Source organism: Dasypus novemcinctus, chromosome 5, assembly GCF_030445035.2.
Source record: "Dasypus novemcinctus isolate mDasNov1 chromosome 5, mDasNov1.1.hap2, whole genome shotgun sequence".
Lineage (NCBI taxonomy): Eukaryota > Metazoa > Chordata > Mammalia > Cingulata > Dasypodidae > Dasypus > Dasypus novemcinctus.
Window position 1 is genome coordinate 28,492,455 of NC_080677.1, and position 16,727 is coordinate 28,509,181.

At 55.8% G+C, this 16,727-nt stretch overlaps 1 protein-coding gene across 2 annotated transcripts in view; it reads right to left on the bottom strand.

Moving 5' to 3' along the window:
• Nucleotides 1–16,727, bottom strand: part of MINDY4 (MINDY lysine 48 deubiquitinase 4) — a 135,606-nt gene that overhangs the window by 18,388 nt on the left and 100,491 nt on the right. For both annotated transcript variants that reach the window (XR_009185771.2, XM_058296821.2), the window contains exons 14-15: nucleotides 7,369–7,432; nucleotides 3,609–3,770 (exon numbers count right to left, since the gene is read on the bottom strand). Coding sequence is in view for 1 of the 2 variants with exons in the window: in XM_058296821.2 (XP_058152804.1) it covers nucleotides 3,609–3,770; nucleotides 7,369–7,432 (226 nt within the window). In the remaining variant the exon portion in view is untranslated. The remainder of the gene's footprint in view (nucleotides 1–3,608; nucleotides 3,771–7,368; nucleotides 7,433–16,727) is intronic.

Sequence of the window (16,727 nt, forward strand, 5' to 3'; positions counted from 1 at the left end):
CTTGCAGGCTGGGGCCCCAGCGCTCACTGCAGGAGAAAAAGCAGGAGGCCAACCAGGAAGCCGGCGTTTGCATAATCAGCAACCCTGAATTTTCCAACAGAGGGACAAAAGGGCAACGTGCCATTTATACAATGGTCAAAAGATTAAGGGGGAAAAAAAAAACTGCCCAGAGAGTTTATAAATGCGTTTTCTCATCCAGGAGCCCCCTTCCAAGTGGGTGATATTTTCCCAAAGATGAAATTCAGTTCCTTTGGATTCAGGGTAGGAGACAAAGGCCTGGGGGTGGACACACTTCCTCCAGCCGAGTCTGCGGCTCTCTCCTGGTGGATGAACATACAGTACAATTCAGGGTTACTTTTTAATGGTGATTTATAATCTCCTGGGGACGTGGCAAATGCCCCAAACCCCATCCATGGACTTCTGGGTCAGAAGCTCTAATCAAATGGGATCAACCTTTGGTTGCTGGCAATCACAGTTTGTTGTCTCTAAGGATAACATTCACCCAGCATGCTTTATGCTTTCATCCCATGCACTGTGCAAGGCACTGGGGACAAGGTGGTGAAGGCAACAAGCTTACCAGGTTAAAGGGGAAGATGATAATCAAATAATCAGACAAATGCATTAGCCACACATGTCACTGAATCTAAGATGCCATCAGCTTCACCATTATTTTTTTGAATCACTAAGAAAGAAAAAAGCTGCCAATCAAAGCCTGACACACTAATGATTGTAACAATGCTTCAAAATTTCAGAAATACTAAATTGGGGAAAGTAAGCATCTTAAAAATAATGGGAAGTGGTATTTAAAATCAAGAAGAAAGCTATGAAGGAAAGAATTATAGGATCAAGATTGACGAGGTGGGGGAGGCACCAGATGAGATCCCTATTTAGAGAGGGATTAGGTCAAGAAAGGCCCCTCTTGGGAAATAACACTTATGGCAGAGCCTGGAGGGAGGGAAAAGCACAGCGGGTAGAGGGTGCAGTGCATGCAGAGGCAGGGAGGTGGGAGAGAGCCACAGAGGAGCCCAGCTCATGAGGTACAGAAACAGGAGAGAGGAGAGAGGAAAGGGGACAGGCAGGTCTTGGAGAGCTTTGGAGATCATGGGGAGTGTTGAATTTCAGTTTCGGAGGACTGGCAAACCACTGGACAGTGTTAAACCAGTCTACGTGCTCAGAGGTCACACAGCCATCAGTGAAGAGCACAGGTAGGGGACCAGCTGGGCTGTCGCGGTTGCCCAGACCAGCAGGACTGGGGGCTTGGACCTGGGTGAAAAGGGACAGACTTGAGAACCAAAGGGACAGACTCGAGAACCAAAGGATGTGCACTGGGTTCGAATAACTGAGGGGCTGGTGGTGTTTGCTGTGCTGAGAAAGACTGGTGGAGGAGCAGAAGATGGAGCTTTCAGAACCCTCGTTGCCAAGTTCAGCCTTTCCCCAGGTCCCTACAGGATGGCAGTAGTGCACGTGCCCTGCAGGTCGTGGGCAAAGCGGCAATTACACTCCTGCACCGTCAAGGCTTTCCTCCCGGGTCAGCCGCTGCCACCACCAGGAGGCGAGAGGGCTTGGCCTTCCAATCACCGTCTGCGGGTCAGCCCAGCCCCCATCTGCGGATGCCTCCCAGGGCCAGCTCTGGGATGGAGGTGAGATGGATGTCAGAGGTGCAAGGCCAGCTCAGTAGGGTCACCGAGAAGGGCCATGGAGGGCCAGCCGGACACGGCCAGGGTGTAGGCAGGAAGGTGGCACCTGACGGCAGGCTTGCCTCTGCTTTACCCCAGTGCACCCCAAGGGTAGGTCATCCGACCAACGCACTGAGAGGCACTTCTCCTGGAGACAGCCCCCCTCCCCACCCACACATGCTCAGGGAGGGCCCTAGCACCCCGGCTCTCAGCCAGGGGCTGCAGCGAGAAGCCGAGACAGAGTGTGAGCAAGAGGCAGCCTGGTTCTGCCTCTGGGGTGAAGGAAGCCTCCAGCCTTACAAGAGCAGCAACCCCTACTCAGGTGCTTCACACCCCAGGTTGTTCAAGTGCCAGATCCTCTCCATGTCAGGTGGGAGCTGCGGAGGGAGGAAAGCAGGCCTGGCCAGAGCAGGGTACCCAGCCCTCTCTCAGGTCTGGGCTTGGGCGCTGAGCCTCCCTGAGATTCCTTCTCCATTGAAGGCCACTAATCAGGTAGGACCCAGGGCGCTTGGGGACAGAGGGAACAGCAGGAGGAGTTAATGGAGGGAAACGCTTTGCCTGAGCCACCAGGCGGCCCTGCTAGAGCCTTCAGGCGGGGAGACAGCAGAGCCTCAAGGCAGTGGAGAAAAACAGCCTGCTCGCTGCGGAGCCCGTCACAGTGAAGGAAAGTCTAGGTGGACTCGTGGAGCCCTCGAGGAGGAAGAGGCTGTGGTAGGGCCTGGATTTCTTCAACTGTAATTTTATTCCAAGGGAAAGATAACCCTCATTATTTTCCCATCAATTACCCTCAACGGATGGAAGAAAAATAGTTTACTTTTTGACCAACGCCCTCCACACAAGAATGAAACCGGGGCTCACAGTAGCCCTCGAGAGCTCCACGAGCTCGGCCAAGGTGACCTCTCTGGGCCTGTGGAATTTGGGCTGGATCCTTTCAGAGCCCACCCAGGGGTGGTACGCCAGAGTCCTGGCCACATTCCTGGGCTCCCCCTGACATGGGCTTATCTGGGAAGGAGACGCTATCATTCTTTTCTCCCCAGGTCTCTTGAACCCATAACTGCTTTCTCTTCACTGTGAAGTGTCGCTCAGAGAGGGGGTCTGGGGATGGGCCGAGCTCCTGGTCTATTAGCAAAGGGGCAGCAAACCCGAGCATGTGGCCAAGCAGGAAGCAGGAGAGGAAACAGCCTGGTTAAAATCCACTCCCTCAAGTGCCCCACTGTCAGTCTCTGAGCCGGTTCTGGGGCTACACCTTGGATGAGGAATCTTTCCAGGACAGCCACCCTGTATAGGGCCCCTTGATCCCCTCAGGACAATCCTCCCCATAGAATCAACCAAAGAATAGAGTCCCAGAAGCTGGCAGATTGGAAGAAAGTGTAAACCCATGCTCAGGGAAGGTTCTGTGAGGGGCTGGGACAAGGACTCGTGGTCCAGTGCTCCCTGCCCATGCTCCCTGGAGGCAGAGTCACCCTGTCCCTTATCCCGCTGTACCTGGAGGTCTGACCCTTTCCAAAATCCTGGCTGCAGTGAGAGAGGGGGCAGAGGGGACCACACTCCAGCCATCAGACCAAGGGAAGCATAAAACCTTCTCCCCTGGAGAAGACACCCCCAACACACACACGTGCACACACGGGCACACCCACGCATGCATGCACATACAGCCACCCTGCCCCACAATCGTGCTGCAAATCCCTCAAATAAAATAGCTGAAAACTCCCTTCAAGCAGCCTTTCCCAGAACATGGTATCACCTGGTTTGGGGTCTGACTATATGTTCTGGCAGTGAACCCGTACTTCTCCCCAAATCCTCTGTGATGCAGTGTGGACCACAATTCCAAGCTCAGGAATGGGAGGTGACTTCCCTCCCCACTCTTCCCTCCCTCTCATTGGTCCAAGCAGTCAGGCCCTCTGATTTTGGAGACTGTGAGCGCCTGGGTACCTGGCACACATTGTAGTGCTCAAAGAGGGATAAGAAGCCAACGTCGCTGCGTGCGGCAACGCCTTTGAGAAGCGTGATGTTCCCGTTCCCAGAATCCAGCTCAACCACGTCGTTGAAAACATTGGACACAGCTTTCCCCGTCAGGAGCAGATTGACAAGTTCCTGTTGATGAGAGAAAGCAGGAAAAGCTTGTCGAGTCTCTGAATCAGCTATTAAAAGTGTGGTGATGGGAGGGTGAAGGGAGATTGGAACAAGTTAGAAATAAAATAAAAAGGGTAGAGAAGGAAGGAAAGCCAGAAGGGAGAGGGTGAAATCAGAGGGGATCGTGACTTGATTTCTCCATAAGCCCCAAGGGCAAAGCTGGCAGTTTTTTCTCAAAAAAGCTACTCTAGGTGCTCATTGCTCTTTACTCAGCAAGCATGTATTGAGCACCAGCTGTGCACAGACCCTGTCCCTAGGCCTGGGATCCTTAGAAGGGTAAGACACGGCTCCTGACTTCAGGAGCTGGGGTCCAGACAGGGGCCAGGTGTGAGCCCACGCGGCTGCAGCACAACGCAGGATGTGATGGAGGCAAACAAAAAACCAGCACTCGGGGCTCACGAGACCACTGGACCACAGGACCGAGTCAGAGCAGCTTTACAGAGAAGTGACATTTGGGTGGGTCTCCAAGGAAGTTTTGTTTTGTTTTTCTTAACTTTATATTTGGAAACAATTTTAGACCCACAAGAAGTTGTAAAAATAGTACAGAAAGTTCCCGTGGACCCTTCACCCAGTTTCCCCCAAAGATAACATCTTAATACCTGAGCACGTGATCAAAGCCAGGAAGCCGACGATGGAACAATACCATTAGCTAAAACCCAGGCCTCGTTCAGATTTCAGCAGTGATGTGGGTTGAAGGAGGGAGCGGAGGAAGGCACTTCAGGAGACTGGGAGGGCCCAAGCAGAGCGGCAGAGGCGGGAAAGCGAGGCCGGTTCCCCTCAGTCTCTGCCGTCATCCCGCTGCCCGGCATTAGCATACCTAGCCCCGCACTGGGGCCACATCAGGAGAGGGCAGGTGAGATGCCATTTTGCCAGCAGCCTCCTGCATCAGGCTGGGCCATCGTAGCTGGAAGGACCCTTGTGCAGGGCATCTAGGGGTCCAGCCTCCTTTTTTTAAAAATTTTTTTTGTCTTTTCATTTTTTTATTTTTTAAAAGATACTTAGATTACACAAATGTTACGGAGGCTATATAGAGGATTCCCATATGCCCCGCTCCCCACACCTCCCACATTTCCCCACATTAACTTCTTTCATTAGTGTGGTATATTCATTGCAATTGATAAATGCATTTTGGAGCACTGCCACTAAGCATGTATTATAGTTTACATTGTAGTTTACACTCACTCACACTCAATTCTGTAGGTTATGGCAGGAAACATAACGGCCTCCTTTGAAGAGTGGGGAAACTGACGCTCACAGATGGGAAAGGACTTGCCCCAGCTGCACAGCCAGCTGATGACAGAGGTGAACGCCCACCAACCACATTTCCTGGCAAGTGGCCTGCACCTTTCCCATCACCTTGCCACCTGCGAGTCACCACCCTGCTATGCCCAAGAATCAGGTGAAGGGCGCTGGCCTGAGCACTATGAGGTCTTCGAGCACCTGCTGCACCATGGAGGAAGGAATCCACCTGAGCCCGGCACTAGCCCTCAGCTGGGGTGGTGGATTTTATGTGTCAACTTGGCTAGGTTATGAGCCCAATTTTTAGTCAAACACTAGCCTGGCTGTTGCTGTGGAGGTATCTGGTAGATGGGATTAGCATCTACAATCAGGGGACTTAAGTAAAGGAGATGACCCTCTATAATGGGGGTGGGCCTTGCTAATCAGTTGGAGGTCTTAAGGGCAAAGAACTGAAGGTTCCAGAAAGAAGAAAGTCTGCCTCAAGACTCTGCTGTCCATTCCTCTCAGAGCTTCCAGACCACCAACCAGTCTCTAGATTACGGACTCAAGAGTTGAATATCACTCTTAGTGGAATGTGCAGCCTTCTGACAAGGTCTTAAAACTTGCCAGCTGCCAGAGCTGTGTGAGCCAGTTCGCCCTAACAAATCTCTTACATATATGCACATGTATCCTGCTGGTCTGCTTCTCTCGAGTCCCTCTATCTTATCCGCCTTCTGTCAGGGCCGGCGTTCCGGGTGAGAGCAGGAGTGCACAGTGTGCGTGGGAGAGGCCAGCCTTTTGCCCAGCCACAGCTCTGAAGGGCAGAGTGTGTGCAGGGTTTCCCCCTGAACTGTGAAAACAACACCCAGGGCTGATAAATCCCTCATGGACACCAACACCTCTGCCCCAGTCACAGTAAACGAGGTCGCACCTAATGGCCGCCGAGGGGCCACTGGAGGAAGGGTTCAAGGGGGCCTCATTGTGTCCTTGCAGAGGAAATGAGAGAATTTGGAGCGAAGGTCTGTTCTGAGATACTGCACCTCTGGCCAGTGGCTGCTAAGAAAGATGGAACCTTTTTACATGAGTTGGAGGTTTCGCGTCTGGTTTTCAAGTAAAAAGGAGGGCTCCTGCTCCCCCAGACAGAGGCGTGTCTCGAACCCCACTCTATCAGGAAGCTGTCTTGAGGTGGGGGAGGAGGGGTGCCAGGCGACCCGGTGGCCAAGCCTGGTAGCCGTCTAGCCCCTCGCTACTCAGAGTGAGGTCCGGGGACCAGTGGCGACGCCCTCACTGGGGGAGCCTGTCAGATATTCAGAATCCCAGGGCCCAGCCCAGACCCACTAAGTTGGAATTTGCACTTTAAAAAGATCTGCTGGGGGATGTGTGCATGCATGAAAGTTTAAGAAGCACTGGTCTAGTCCAAAAGCCTCTTTATACAAAGGGGGAAACTGAGTGAGGCTGTGAGAGCACAAGAAAATTGTCCCAGGTCATTCAGCGAGTGAGGCAGGGAACAAGGCTAGGAACCCAGCCCCAGACTCTGATCTGACATCCACCCCACTCCACGGCCCACCCCGGGCTGCGGCGTTCTCTGCTTTCTGGAAGGGGAAGCTCCCATAGGGAAACCGGGTACCCAGCATGAGGTACCCAGAAAGGGGCAGCCCTCAGGGGCCCAGGGCAAACCAAAGGCTACAAGCTTGGCCCTATTCAGAGCTGGGTACAAGTTAGCCAGGACAATTAGGTCTTCAAATGGGTCCGTCAGCCTCAGCAGACCTGTCCAGCCTGCTGCCGGTGCTACGCATTCTGGCCCGCAAAGGCCAATGATGTCAGAAATAACTGTGGCCTGTGTGGCCAGTTTGGGGGGCCTTGCTGTGCGGAGACAGGGATGGATGGAAGCCCAGGGGTAGGAGGTGGCCCCTGGCCTGACGCTTACTACACGGGCTCCTTCCCCTGGTGTCAGCTGGGTGACGGGGAGGCTCAGGGACAAGCAAGTGTGCTGAGGGCCCCCACAAGGTTTCTTTTGTAAAGAAGCAGAGGGAAAGGCTGCTGTAGAGACATACGGTGCAAATATGAAAGGTCACCAGAGCCATTATCTCTCAGCTGGCCTGGGCCTCCCCAGCCTGGGCCCAGGTGCTGGGCTGTTCTGGGCTCAACGCTGGGTCCAGCTTTGAGTACAGGTGAGCACATAGTGAGCTCCCCAGAAACGGAGGCTGGACTGAGTTCTCTTGCTAGGCCTTCCTGACTGAGATACCCAGCAGAGGTTGGCCCATCCAGGTTGGCCTGGAGAGCACAGGCCAGGCAGAAAGTAGGGATGCAGCAAGGGCAAGAGCCCCCAGTGCCCCCGTACCTGCGTGCAGTAGCCGTGTGCTCCAATCAGACAGCTGGTGGGCACGTCGAAGTCCTGGCGAATGCTGGAAAACACGAGAGGAGGCTGGGTTAACTTTCCTCTGCCCGACTTGAGGCCTTGCCAGGTGACCAGAGGCAGGGGCAGGGAGTGTCCCTTGGGCTCCAGGCTGAGGCCCAGAATTCTGATTTGGGGACACCCTGGGCTCTGTGTCCTGTGTCCCCCATAGAGGAGGCTGTGCCCGGAAGTGCATGGGTCTCCTTACGGCTCACTCTAAACTCCGGGCAGTGGCGTCCCCCGGGTCTCCCCACGCCCCCTGCCCACACCTGGAGGATGGCCACAGAGGGTGACACAGCACAAGGGCCCTGGGTTTAGCATGCAATGTCCTGCTAAACCCACATCGCAACTCTGATGCTTACTAACAGTGGCGACTCGAGCAGCCCCTTCCGTCTCTGGGCCTCAGCCTGCAAGTCCCTGAAATGAACTGTCTCCAAAGCCCCTCTGAGTTCTAAAATAATAGCCTCCACTGTCTGAGCACAGACCTGGAGCCAGGCACCAGGTGCACCTTATTCCCTAAACCCTCTGAGCAAACCAAGGCTCAGGGAAGTGGGCTGGGCTCCTGGGCGATGGAGCTGGCAGGGGAACTTTGGGCCCTGTCTCCCCACAGTCTGTTCCCACTGTGGCCCACCCCCAAGAGGCACAGGGCAAAAAGCCCGTTTGCCAAAAAAAAAAAGGATTTCTGGGGCTGAACAGTGCTAGGGACCAGACCAAATCAGGGAGCCACAGGCAGCAGTGGTCCTGTCACAAGGCGGGAGTGAGATGATGAGCAGGAAGCAAAAAATCCTCGTGGGATTTCAAAACCTTGCTTACTATCTTGTGATGGTGCCAGAAAGTCTACCACTAGGACATCACTTCTTTTTTGCTCCTCTGGAGTAAATCCCTCTGGGAAACTCACCCAAAGGGCATTGTTGACAGGGTTGTGCAATGGAGAACAGGAAAGGAGCTGCTTATTAAACCTGCTAAGCGTACAGCAATTTCAACCCTCCCACCACCTGCAGGGCAGGAAGTGTGGTCTCCTTTATAGACGTGGAAACAAGCTCAGAGTGGCAGCACCAGAGGGGTCGTGGGACACCAGGGAGAGTGACCCCGAGGCCCCTGATCCCCCCAAGGAGGCACCCAGGGGCTGCGGAGCTGCCACCCCACCGTGCACACGGCCTGGGCTGCTTCCTCCGTCCACAGCCCCGAGCGAGCGCTGAAAGACAGCCTAGGGGTAGAAGGGCCTGAGCCGCTGTGGCCTTCATTTTTTCCTTTTAGTGGAAGAGATGAGAAACCTGGTCTCAATTTACACTTTAAATCTAGGGTCTGGTAGAAGTCCAGAAATCTTAAACACCCACCTTGGTCCCTGTTTTCTTCTCAAATGGGTTTAAAACTCAGCCTCCACACCCCTTGCAGGGAAAACGCTTCTTGTGGTTTTTATAACTGTGCTCAAACTGGGAAAGGTCGGGTTCTGCGTGAAAAGGCCGCCTGGGCTTGCCATTCTAGGGGCCCGGCTGAGAACCACTGTAGCTTGGGGGCCCCCTAGGGAGCGCCTTCGAGGCTGGCCCGGCAGGCTGGGGGAGGAGCTGGCTGGGGGTGACTACTGGCCGAGTGCAGCACTGGGCTGGCGCTGGCTCAGGCCGAAGAATTGATGGAAACACGCTGCGCGGCACATACAAGCATCTTCTGAAGAGAAGAAAATAACCTCAAAGGAGTCCTGGGACGATAAGCATCGCTGGCTGGGAGCCACCCTGAAGCTTTCAGAAGCAGTCACATCTCCATAATCCCACAGCCTCGCGGGGTCACCCAGCAGGCTGGGGAGCCTGCGTCAGCTGGGAGCAGAGGGGCAAGCAGAAAGGACAATGGCAGGAAATGGTAATTGCATCCTTAGGTGCAAACACGATGGGAAATACAGAAGCGGGGCCTGCATCTTGAAAGGGAGGAACATCTGTATTTCATGTTAGGGCATTCGGGAGACGCCAAGGAACGGCTTATGGCTTAAGAGATTTACAACTTTGGCAAATCTAGACGCCCAGGCCTCCCTCTAAGGGAATTCCCCGGAGAGGTGAGGAGTTCTTGAGCAGAGGAGCAGCCGCCTCTGCTCTGTCCAGAGAGAAGGCAGTTCACGTAAGTGGAGCGTGGGCTTTCAGCCCTGGCTTGCCCTGTGACGGCAAACCAGCCCCTCTCCTCTCTGGGCCTCAGTCTCCCCTGCTGTGGCACGAGGGGCCTGGACAAGACGAGCGGCTTCCAACAGCATTTAGAGCAGAGCGCCTTCTTCAAGTGAAATCCGGTATGCAGAAGGCCTGCACGGGAGACACCAGGGCGCAGCGCCTCTGGCTGGAGGGCTGGACAGCCCAGGCAGCAGGCTGGGCCAGGGCCCCGAGGAAATGTGCTCCCCGAAGCTGTCCCGCTCTGGGACTGTGCTGGTGGCCCCACCCCCAACCTTCCCTGCATTCTGGGCGCTAAGGGCCAGTCCCTTGCTGCCCCTTGCCCTGGTTCATGGGACAGCACCCAGCAATAGCCACCAGTCCTCACTGTCCCCAAAGAGGGGTTGAAGCTCTGAGACTGAGCTGCATGGGACCCAGAGGGCCCCTGGACCAAGAGTCCAGAGTGAAGACCTGGCCTTGGGGGTGTCCAGTACCCCCAGTGACAGAGGTGGGGGAATAGAGAGCTTCACCCGAGAACTCTAGCAAGGAGAGATGCTCCCATTCCTGATGCCATCAAGCAGTCCCAAGACACCAGAGACCAAAGAGGACATCGGGGCTAGGAGAGGCCCCTGAGCTCATCATTTTGTGATGGTAAGACTAATGCCTAGAGGGAGAGGATGGCCTGCCCAGGGCTAGTGACACTCAATGCCCCAGCTCGAGGCCCCAGCCAAGACCCTGCTGGCTCTCTGCACCCACCATCAGTCACAGGTCTCAGGTGGCTGTGGATCTGCACCAAGCAGGCTTTTAGCCTTCAGTCCGAAACGTTTCAGACACGTTCAAATGCATCATCCTCCCTGAAGCCGTGCGCAACCAGGAGGACAAGAATTGCTGTCCCCACATTACTAATAGGGAAATTGAGGCCCAAAGAGTGGAAGGACCTTGTGAGTTCATGGTCACATTGAGTCAGCAAGGCCAGAGTCTACTGTGGCCTAAGAAAAACTTGATGGTCAGCCTGACCGGCCAGCCCGAAGCTCCAGCCCTGGCAGAAGTGCCTCAGGCCTGGAGAGAAGAGCCCCCCCAGGCCCCCTCTCGCTGCTCAGGTACGGCCCGTCCCTTCACCTTAGAGCCTATGGCTTCAGGATCCCCCACCTCATCTGTGTTCCTTCCATGTGCGTCTGAACATGCGTACCTGGGCATTTCATACGGAAGTTTCTGAGTAAGAAAAAGCTGCGTCCAAGTGGCCTCCAGACATGGGCCTGACCACTAGGGTGCCACGTCCCCGGGGGCAACACCACAGCCCTGCCGAGGCAGCCCCTGCCTGCCCCTCCCAGCCCCTCCCTCCCCTGGGGACTCCACTCTTCAACTGCTCTTCTGACATTTGGTTCCCCTTGCTCCCAGCACCTGCAGGGACCTCCAGAGATGACACCCTTGATGGGTTTCCGTTGACTTCTGGGGAGGGCACCAAGAGCGAAAAGGGCAGTAGTGGTACAGGTAAGAGGGCCTGGGCTCTGGAGTCAGGGAGCCCTGGGTTCAAATCCATGCACTGCCGTTTCTGGTTGTCCACCCCTCCGCGCCTCAGTTCCCCCTTTTGCAATATGGGTATGATGATGCCGCCTTCCATTATAAGCTGCTGTGAGAACTGAGCGAGGCGAACTATATAAAGGACTTGACATTCGGGGAATGTCACTTCCTTTTCCTCCAATTACAACAGTAATAACAAAATTAAAAAAACAGTGACCCTAATGCAAACTCAACCATTCGTATCACAGCCAAGAGCCCAGAAAAAACGGAGGCCTCCAAATGGCCAAAACAGCCATGAATATCCGTCAAGGATTTGGATAGAGCGGATACCGACTGTTTTCCTGGGAAGGCTGGGAGGGAGTAGATGACTCAGAACACCTGGGTGTCAGCCCCCCTGCCACCTGCATGTGTGACATTCAGCAAACCACTTTCCATCTCCAGTTTCGGGGCCTCCGTCCCCGACTGGGTGAACAAGAGCCACCTGGATAAAGTACGAGACAGCCTTGCAAACCAAACTGCAGAGCAGTCCCCAGGCTCCCAGGAGCAGCTGCTATTTCATTCTTCAGGTCCTGAGAGGAAGGGGCTAGGAGGGCCAGGAGGCAGGGGGAGGTGCATGGAAAGCCTCACAGGATGGAGAGACAGGGGCTGCCTGGAGGAAGGAGGAGAAAGCAAAGGGGCCCAGGCTCCCAGCAGCTGGTGACACCCTTCCCAAGTTGCCTTCTGTCTCACCACCTGCCATTCCCATCCCCAGGTGCCAGCGCCTTCCTTCCCAACCAGACTTGGTGCAGCCTCCACCTTCACCTACGTTGTTCTCTCTGCCTGCCAAGCCCTTCCCACCCATCCCTCCGAGCCCTGCTACCTGTTCCCTCCTCCAGAGAAAGTCAGAAGCGCCCCATCTCTCGCCAGTCCCCCTAGGTCCTGCCCCGCTTCAGCCTGAAAACACCCACTAAGGGAGTCCCACGTGCCCACCTGGCCCCTCCCGGCAGTGAAAACCACCAGGGCCAGGGCAGGTTGGGTCCATCTGCTCCCTGGAGCCCACAATGGGCTCGAACCTCTGCAGGTGCAGCACAGGTGGGCCCTAAATGAAGGGAGCCTGCACACACTCATCCCGGGGAAGTTGCGAGGGAGGTCCCTGGGGGAAGAGCTTCCAGAAGCATGCAGGGGCAGGAGGAAGTCAGAGCCCCACCCAGGCAGCCAAGGCTGGCCTGGCAGCAAAGCCTCTTCCAGAAGGTTAATTTCCTCTCTCCTTATGAGGCCTGTCCTCTCCCCCTGGGGCACCTGGTACAAAAAGGAGTGTGTGCAGGGGGTACTTGGCGGGCTGGGAGGTCCTCGCGGCTCTGGCACTAACGGTCCCACCTCTGCTGTGGGAGCCGCCTGTCCGCCCTCAGGCTCGGTGTCTGTGGCCAGCCTGCCAGCCTGATTCACACTCTCAGATGTGGTTTGTCATCTCAGCTGCCTGGGGACCTGGAGTGCTTGGGCCTCGACCCTGCAGGCCGAAAGTAAATGTAGAGCGGAGCAGAGTGGGTAGGCATCCAGTTGGATGGGGACGTAGTTGGGGCCCCCTTTTCCACTTTTCCTTCTAACTCAGCAAACACAGCTGAGCACACCTGCCACCCCTCCTCCAACCCAGAGACAAGGTTTTAGGATGGGAGCCAGAGCACTCGGGTATGCTGTCAGCTCTGCTGCTAACGTGCCTTTAACCTCAGAGCCTCAGTCCTACTATCTGTAAAATGGGATGATGGGCCCTGGCCTTGAGTTGCCACAAGACCTCAAAGGCCCAAGGTGGCTACAAGTGTCTCTCTCTCTCTCGTCCGCTTCCAGGCCCTGCCGGTTGAGGGGACCTCCTGGGGCCTCTGAGAAGAGCCATGTCCTTAGGGACCCACAGGATGGAGCTCTGTTGACTGGGAAGGACTGGGGATGGGGGTACAGGAGCAGGGATTCCTAAGGAAGGAGTTTTGGCCTGAACCTTGATATGGCATCAGAGAGAGGAAGCAGGGTCAGGTGCAGGAAGCAGAGTCTGGATGGAATGCCACTATTTCCAGGAGGAGGTCCCACAGTGACATAGGTATTCACAAGTCCTTTGCACTCCCCACCCATTCCCAACCATCACCTGGTCTTTTGCCAAAAGCATTCACCTAATCAGACTTAAGGTTAAAGGTGAGCTGGAGTTAACTGAGGAAGTTCCTTTCCTCCTGTTTCCCAGCTATGGTCAGGAGATTGCAGCCCGGCAAGAGAGAAAAGGTCCTTCCCCAGCCTAGCCTCTTGCGTTAAATGCAGGAGGCCCAGGCTGAGAGAGGGAAAGGAGTTCGTCCAGGGTCACAGAGCCATTTGTTGGCTGCGTCGGGACAGGAGCTCAGGAGCCGGGGTTCCAGGTCTGGGTGGCTCTGTTGGCACTTCATTAATCTGGGCTGGAAGGGAGTGGGTGCCCCAGGAGGGTGGCGGAGAAAGCAGGCATACAACCTGCCTGTCCCCTTCCGCTCAGGGCAGCTCATCTGGAACCTCCAAGAAGCAGCACCCCCGACAGGAACGAGCCCCTGACCACTGGCCACCCATTTCCCTGAGATGGCCTCTCACGCAGTGAGCTGTGCTTGTGCTTGTTGGAACTGAAGACTTTTATTCATTTACCTCCTTTTCGACAGGACCTCTTGGGGGCCAGAATCAAAGTCCAGACCTGGCCCACCTCCAAATTCCCATCTGCCCTCCCATCTTTAATGCATCCCAAACTGCCATGTCTGGACTCCAGCCCGTCTCTTTCCCAGCCGGCACGAGGACCTCTGTGGGTTTGCATGCCTTCTGGGGACAGCCCCCCATTCACACACCCCGCGATGGGCAGGGCCTGGGGCCTGACCTATGTGAGCACAACCACACGGCGCATGCTGGGAATGGGGGGCAGCATACAGCAGGCTGAGGGGCGCCATTCTCAGGAAGGCCTCCTGAGAACGTAGCTGGGACAGAGGAAAGAAGAGTTAAGGGGTAGGAGGAGGGACACCAAGTCCCACAGACATGGTCCGAGTTGCTGGATCCAGCCATTCCTGTAGCCTTGCACTTCTGCTCTGAACCCACTAATTCCTTCGCTTTCTGGATAAGCTGATTATGAACTGAGTTTCTGTCACTTGCCGTTGCAATACCGACACACATGGCTAGCTTTTATTTCAGGGCAATTTCACAAAGAAGTAAGTCTTTCCTTGCTGTTGTTTTTAATCTCTTGGAGAGTTACAAAGAGCAACAGAACCATGGCATGGACACTGCCCAGCAACATGCCCTTGCCCTGGGCTGCCTGGCTTGCGCTGTTGAAAATGACAAACTGCTCCCTGTTTGGGCTTTTGAGAAGGCTGGTGGGCAGCTGAGGCTGCCAGGTAACAAGTGCCAAAGGCCCATTGCAGGAAAAGCTGCCTCCCCTGCCCGAAGCCACTGGGCACCGCCAGGCCTCCCGCCTGCCAGGCCTGGCCGGCTCCCATGTACTGCCGACCCCACCAAGGGGCTGCAGCACCCACAACAGGACCGCCCAGGTCTGGCTCGGGGCTGGCCCTGACGCCACGGCCCCAAGCATCCCCAGGACTTGAAAGCGTCCTCCGGGGAGAGGCCGAGGCCCTGCGGTTTGGAAAGCAGCTCAGCTGGGAGAGCAGGAAAGTGCCTGAGATTTACTGTAAGCAACTTGAGAACTTAGAAAATAAAATAAACAACTTGAAATCAAGCAGGGAAGGACTAATGATAAAGGCTTCTGCAAGGTTCTGTGCACAGCCCCAGGGTAAACAAACCTCAAAGGCCTGCTTTGCGTGGGGTCTCTAGCCTTTGAGGGTGGAAGCGGCCAGGCAGCAGCCGGGGCTGCACTCTGCTCAGTTTGCATCTGCCCCTGGTGCCCTGCCCTGGTGCCACTGGCCAGAAGGCATTGACACTGGCACAAGGGCGGATCCCATGCTCAGAGTGGACCTCTCCAGTGCCCAGGTAGGAGTCCACACAGGGACGGGGTGCCCACGTCCTCTTTGCCTCCCTCTGTCTCCGTCTCTCTCTCTCTCTCTCTCTCTCACACATACCACACACTCAGGCCACTCTTTGCACAATCTCAAACACAGTCACCAACACCCCTGTTATCTTCCTCCCAATCTCTCCTGTCTACATACACATCACACCATGAGCACATACACACCCTGTATTAGTAAAGAATTTACTCCCTGGCTGAACAACATGCGATTTGGGAGACGGTTATCTATTTGGTACCAGGACCTACTTCAATTGCCCAGACAGTAAAGGATCACTGAGACAGCTTCAAAAGATTCCTTGGCAAAGCAGGATCAGAACCCTAGCGCCGGACCGCCCTCAGGGATAGTCTGCCCGTGGGGCTCTCGAGCTGAGCTTGCAGAGCTGAGCTTCTCCCAAGAGGGATCCCAGGGACCCTGGCTGGGCAACAGGATGGGAGATGGGCAGGAGCTCTCCCCCACCCTGCTTCTACTACTTTCACCAAAGTGGTTCAGCTGCATCAGCTTCGTAGAGCAAGCTTCAGTATAAAGTTTTATTTGAAAGAAAAGAAATGGAATTGTGTTTCTCACCAGGGAGTGTGAAAACCACAAGCTTCCTATTGTAGATGAAGAAGCTAAGGCACAGGGACACATCTCATGCACAGCAGAGCTGAGGCGGAGCGCAGGTGTGCTGACCCCTCAGCCGACCCGTGGCTGCTGTCAGCTACTTTTCGTGCGACCACCCAGCCCGGCCTCCTGGACCAGCCTTTGCAGGGTTTGCGAGTTGATAACCCCCAAGGAAAGGGCGGAATGAGGTGGGCTTATCTATTAGGTCTCGTGGCCCAATAAATCCCACAGGCCTCAGCCAAGCCTGGGGCATCTGCAGAGCCGGGCTGGGGCTGTGACAGCGAGTGAGGGGAAGCGCCCTGTTTGGGTACAATGGGACGGGCAAGTGAGGGGGTGGATTCCTTGGAGACCGCAGCGTGACCCCTGAGCCCCGCCGCCACCCCGAGCTATCCCCATCCTATCATTGCCTTTCCTCCTCAGGGTGGCGTCCCCTTCAGGAAGCCCCTGGGACCTCGGGGAGGTCAGCTCTGGCAGGCCGTGGGCAGGTCGGGCGGCCATCCTGGGATCCTCCTCAGGTCGGGAGGGCAGGGGCCTGGGGAGGCCCCACCAAAGGCGCAGTGGCCTGAGGCCTCCTCTGAAGCCATCAGATGGTCCGACTAAACGTTTTCTCAAATTTGAACAAGAGGGAGTCGGGACTCTTTTTCAAGTACACACTGCAGACTCCACCAGTCCACCCACCTGCAGTCTCCCCACCTGCACCGTCCTCCCACCTGTACTGGTCCCCCCACCTGCACCGTCCTCCCACCTGTACTGGTCCCCCCACTTGCGCCGTCCTCCCACCTGCACTGTCCTCCCACCTGCACCGTCCTCCCACCTGCGCCATCCTCCCACCTGCACCGTCCTCCCACCTGCACCGTCCTCCCACCTGCACCGTCCTCCCACCTGCAGTCCTCCTACCTGCACCGCACTCCCACCTGTACTGCTCCCCCCACCTGTGCCGTCCTCCCACCTGTACTACTACTCTCACTTGCACTGTCCTCCCACCTGCACCGTCCTCCCACCTGTGGTCCTCCCACCTGCACCGTCCTTCCACCTGCACCGTCCTCCCACCTGCACCATCCTCCCCCCTGCACCG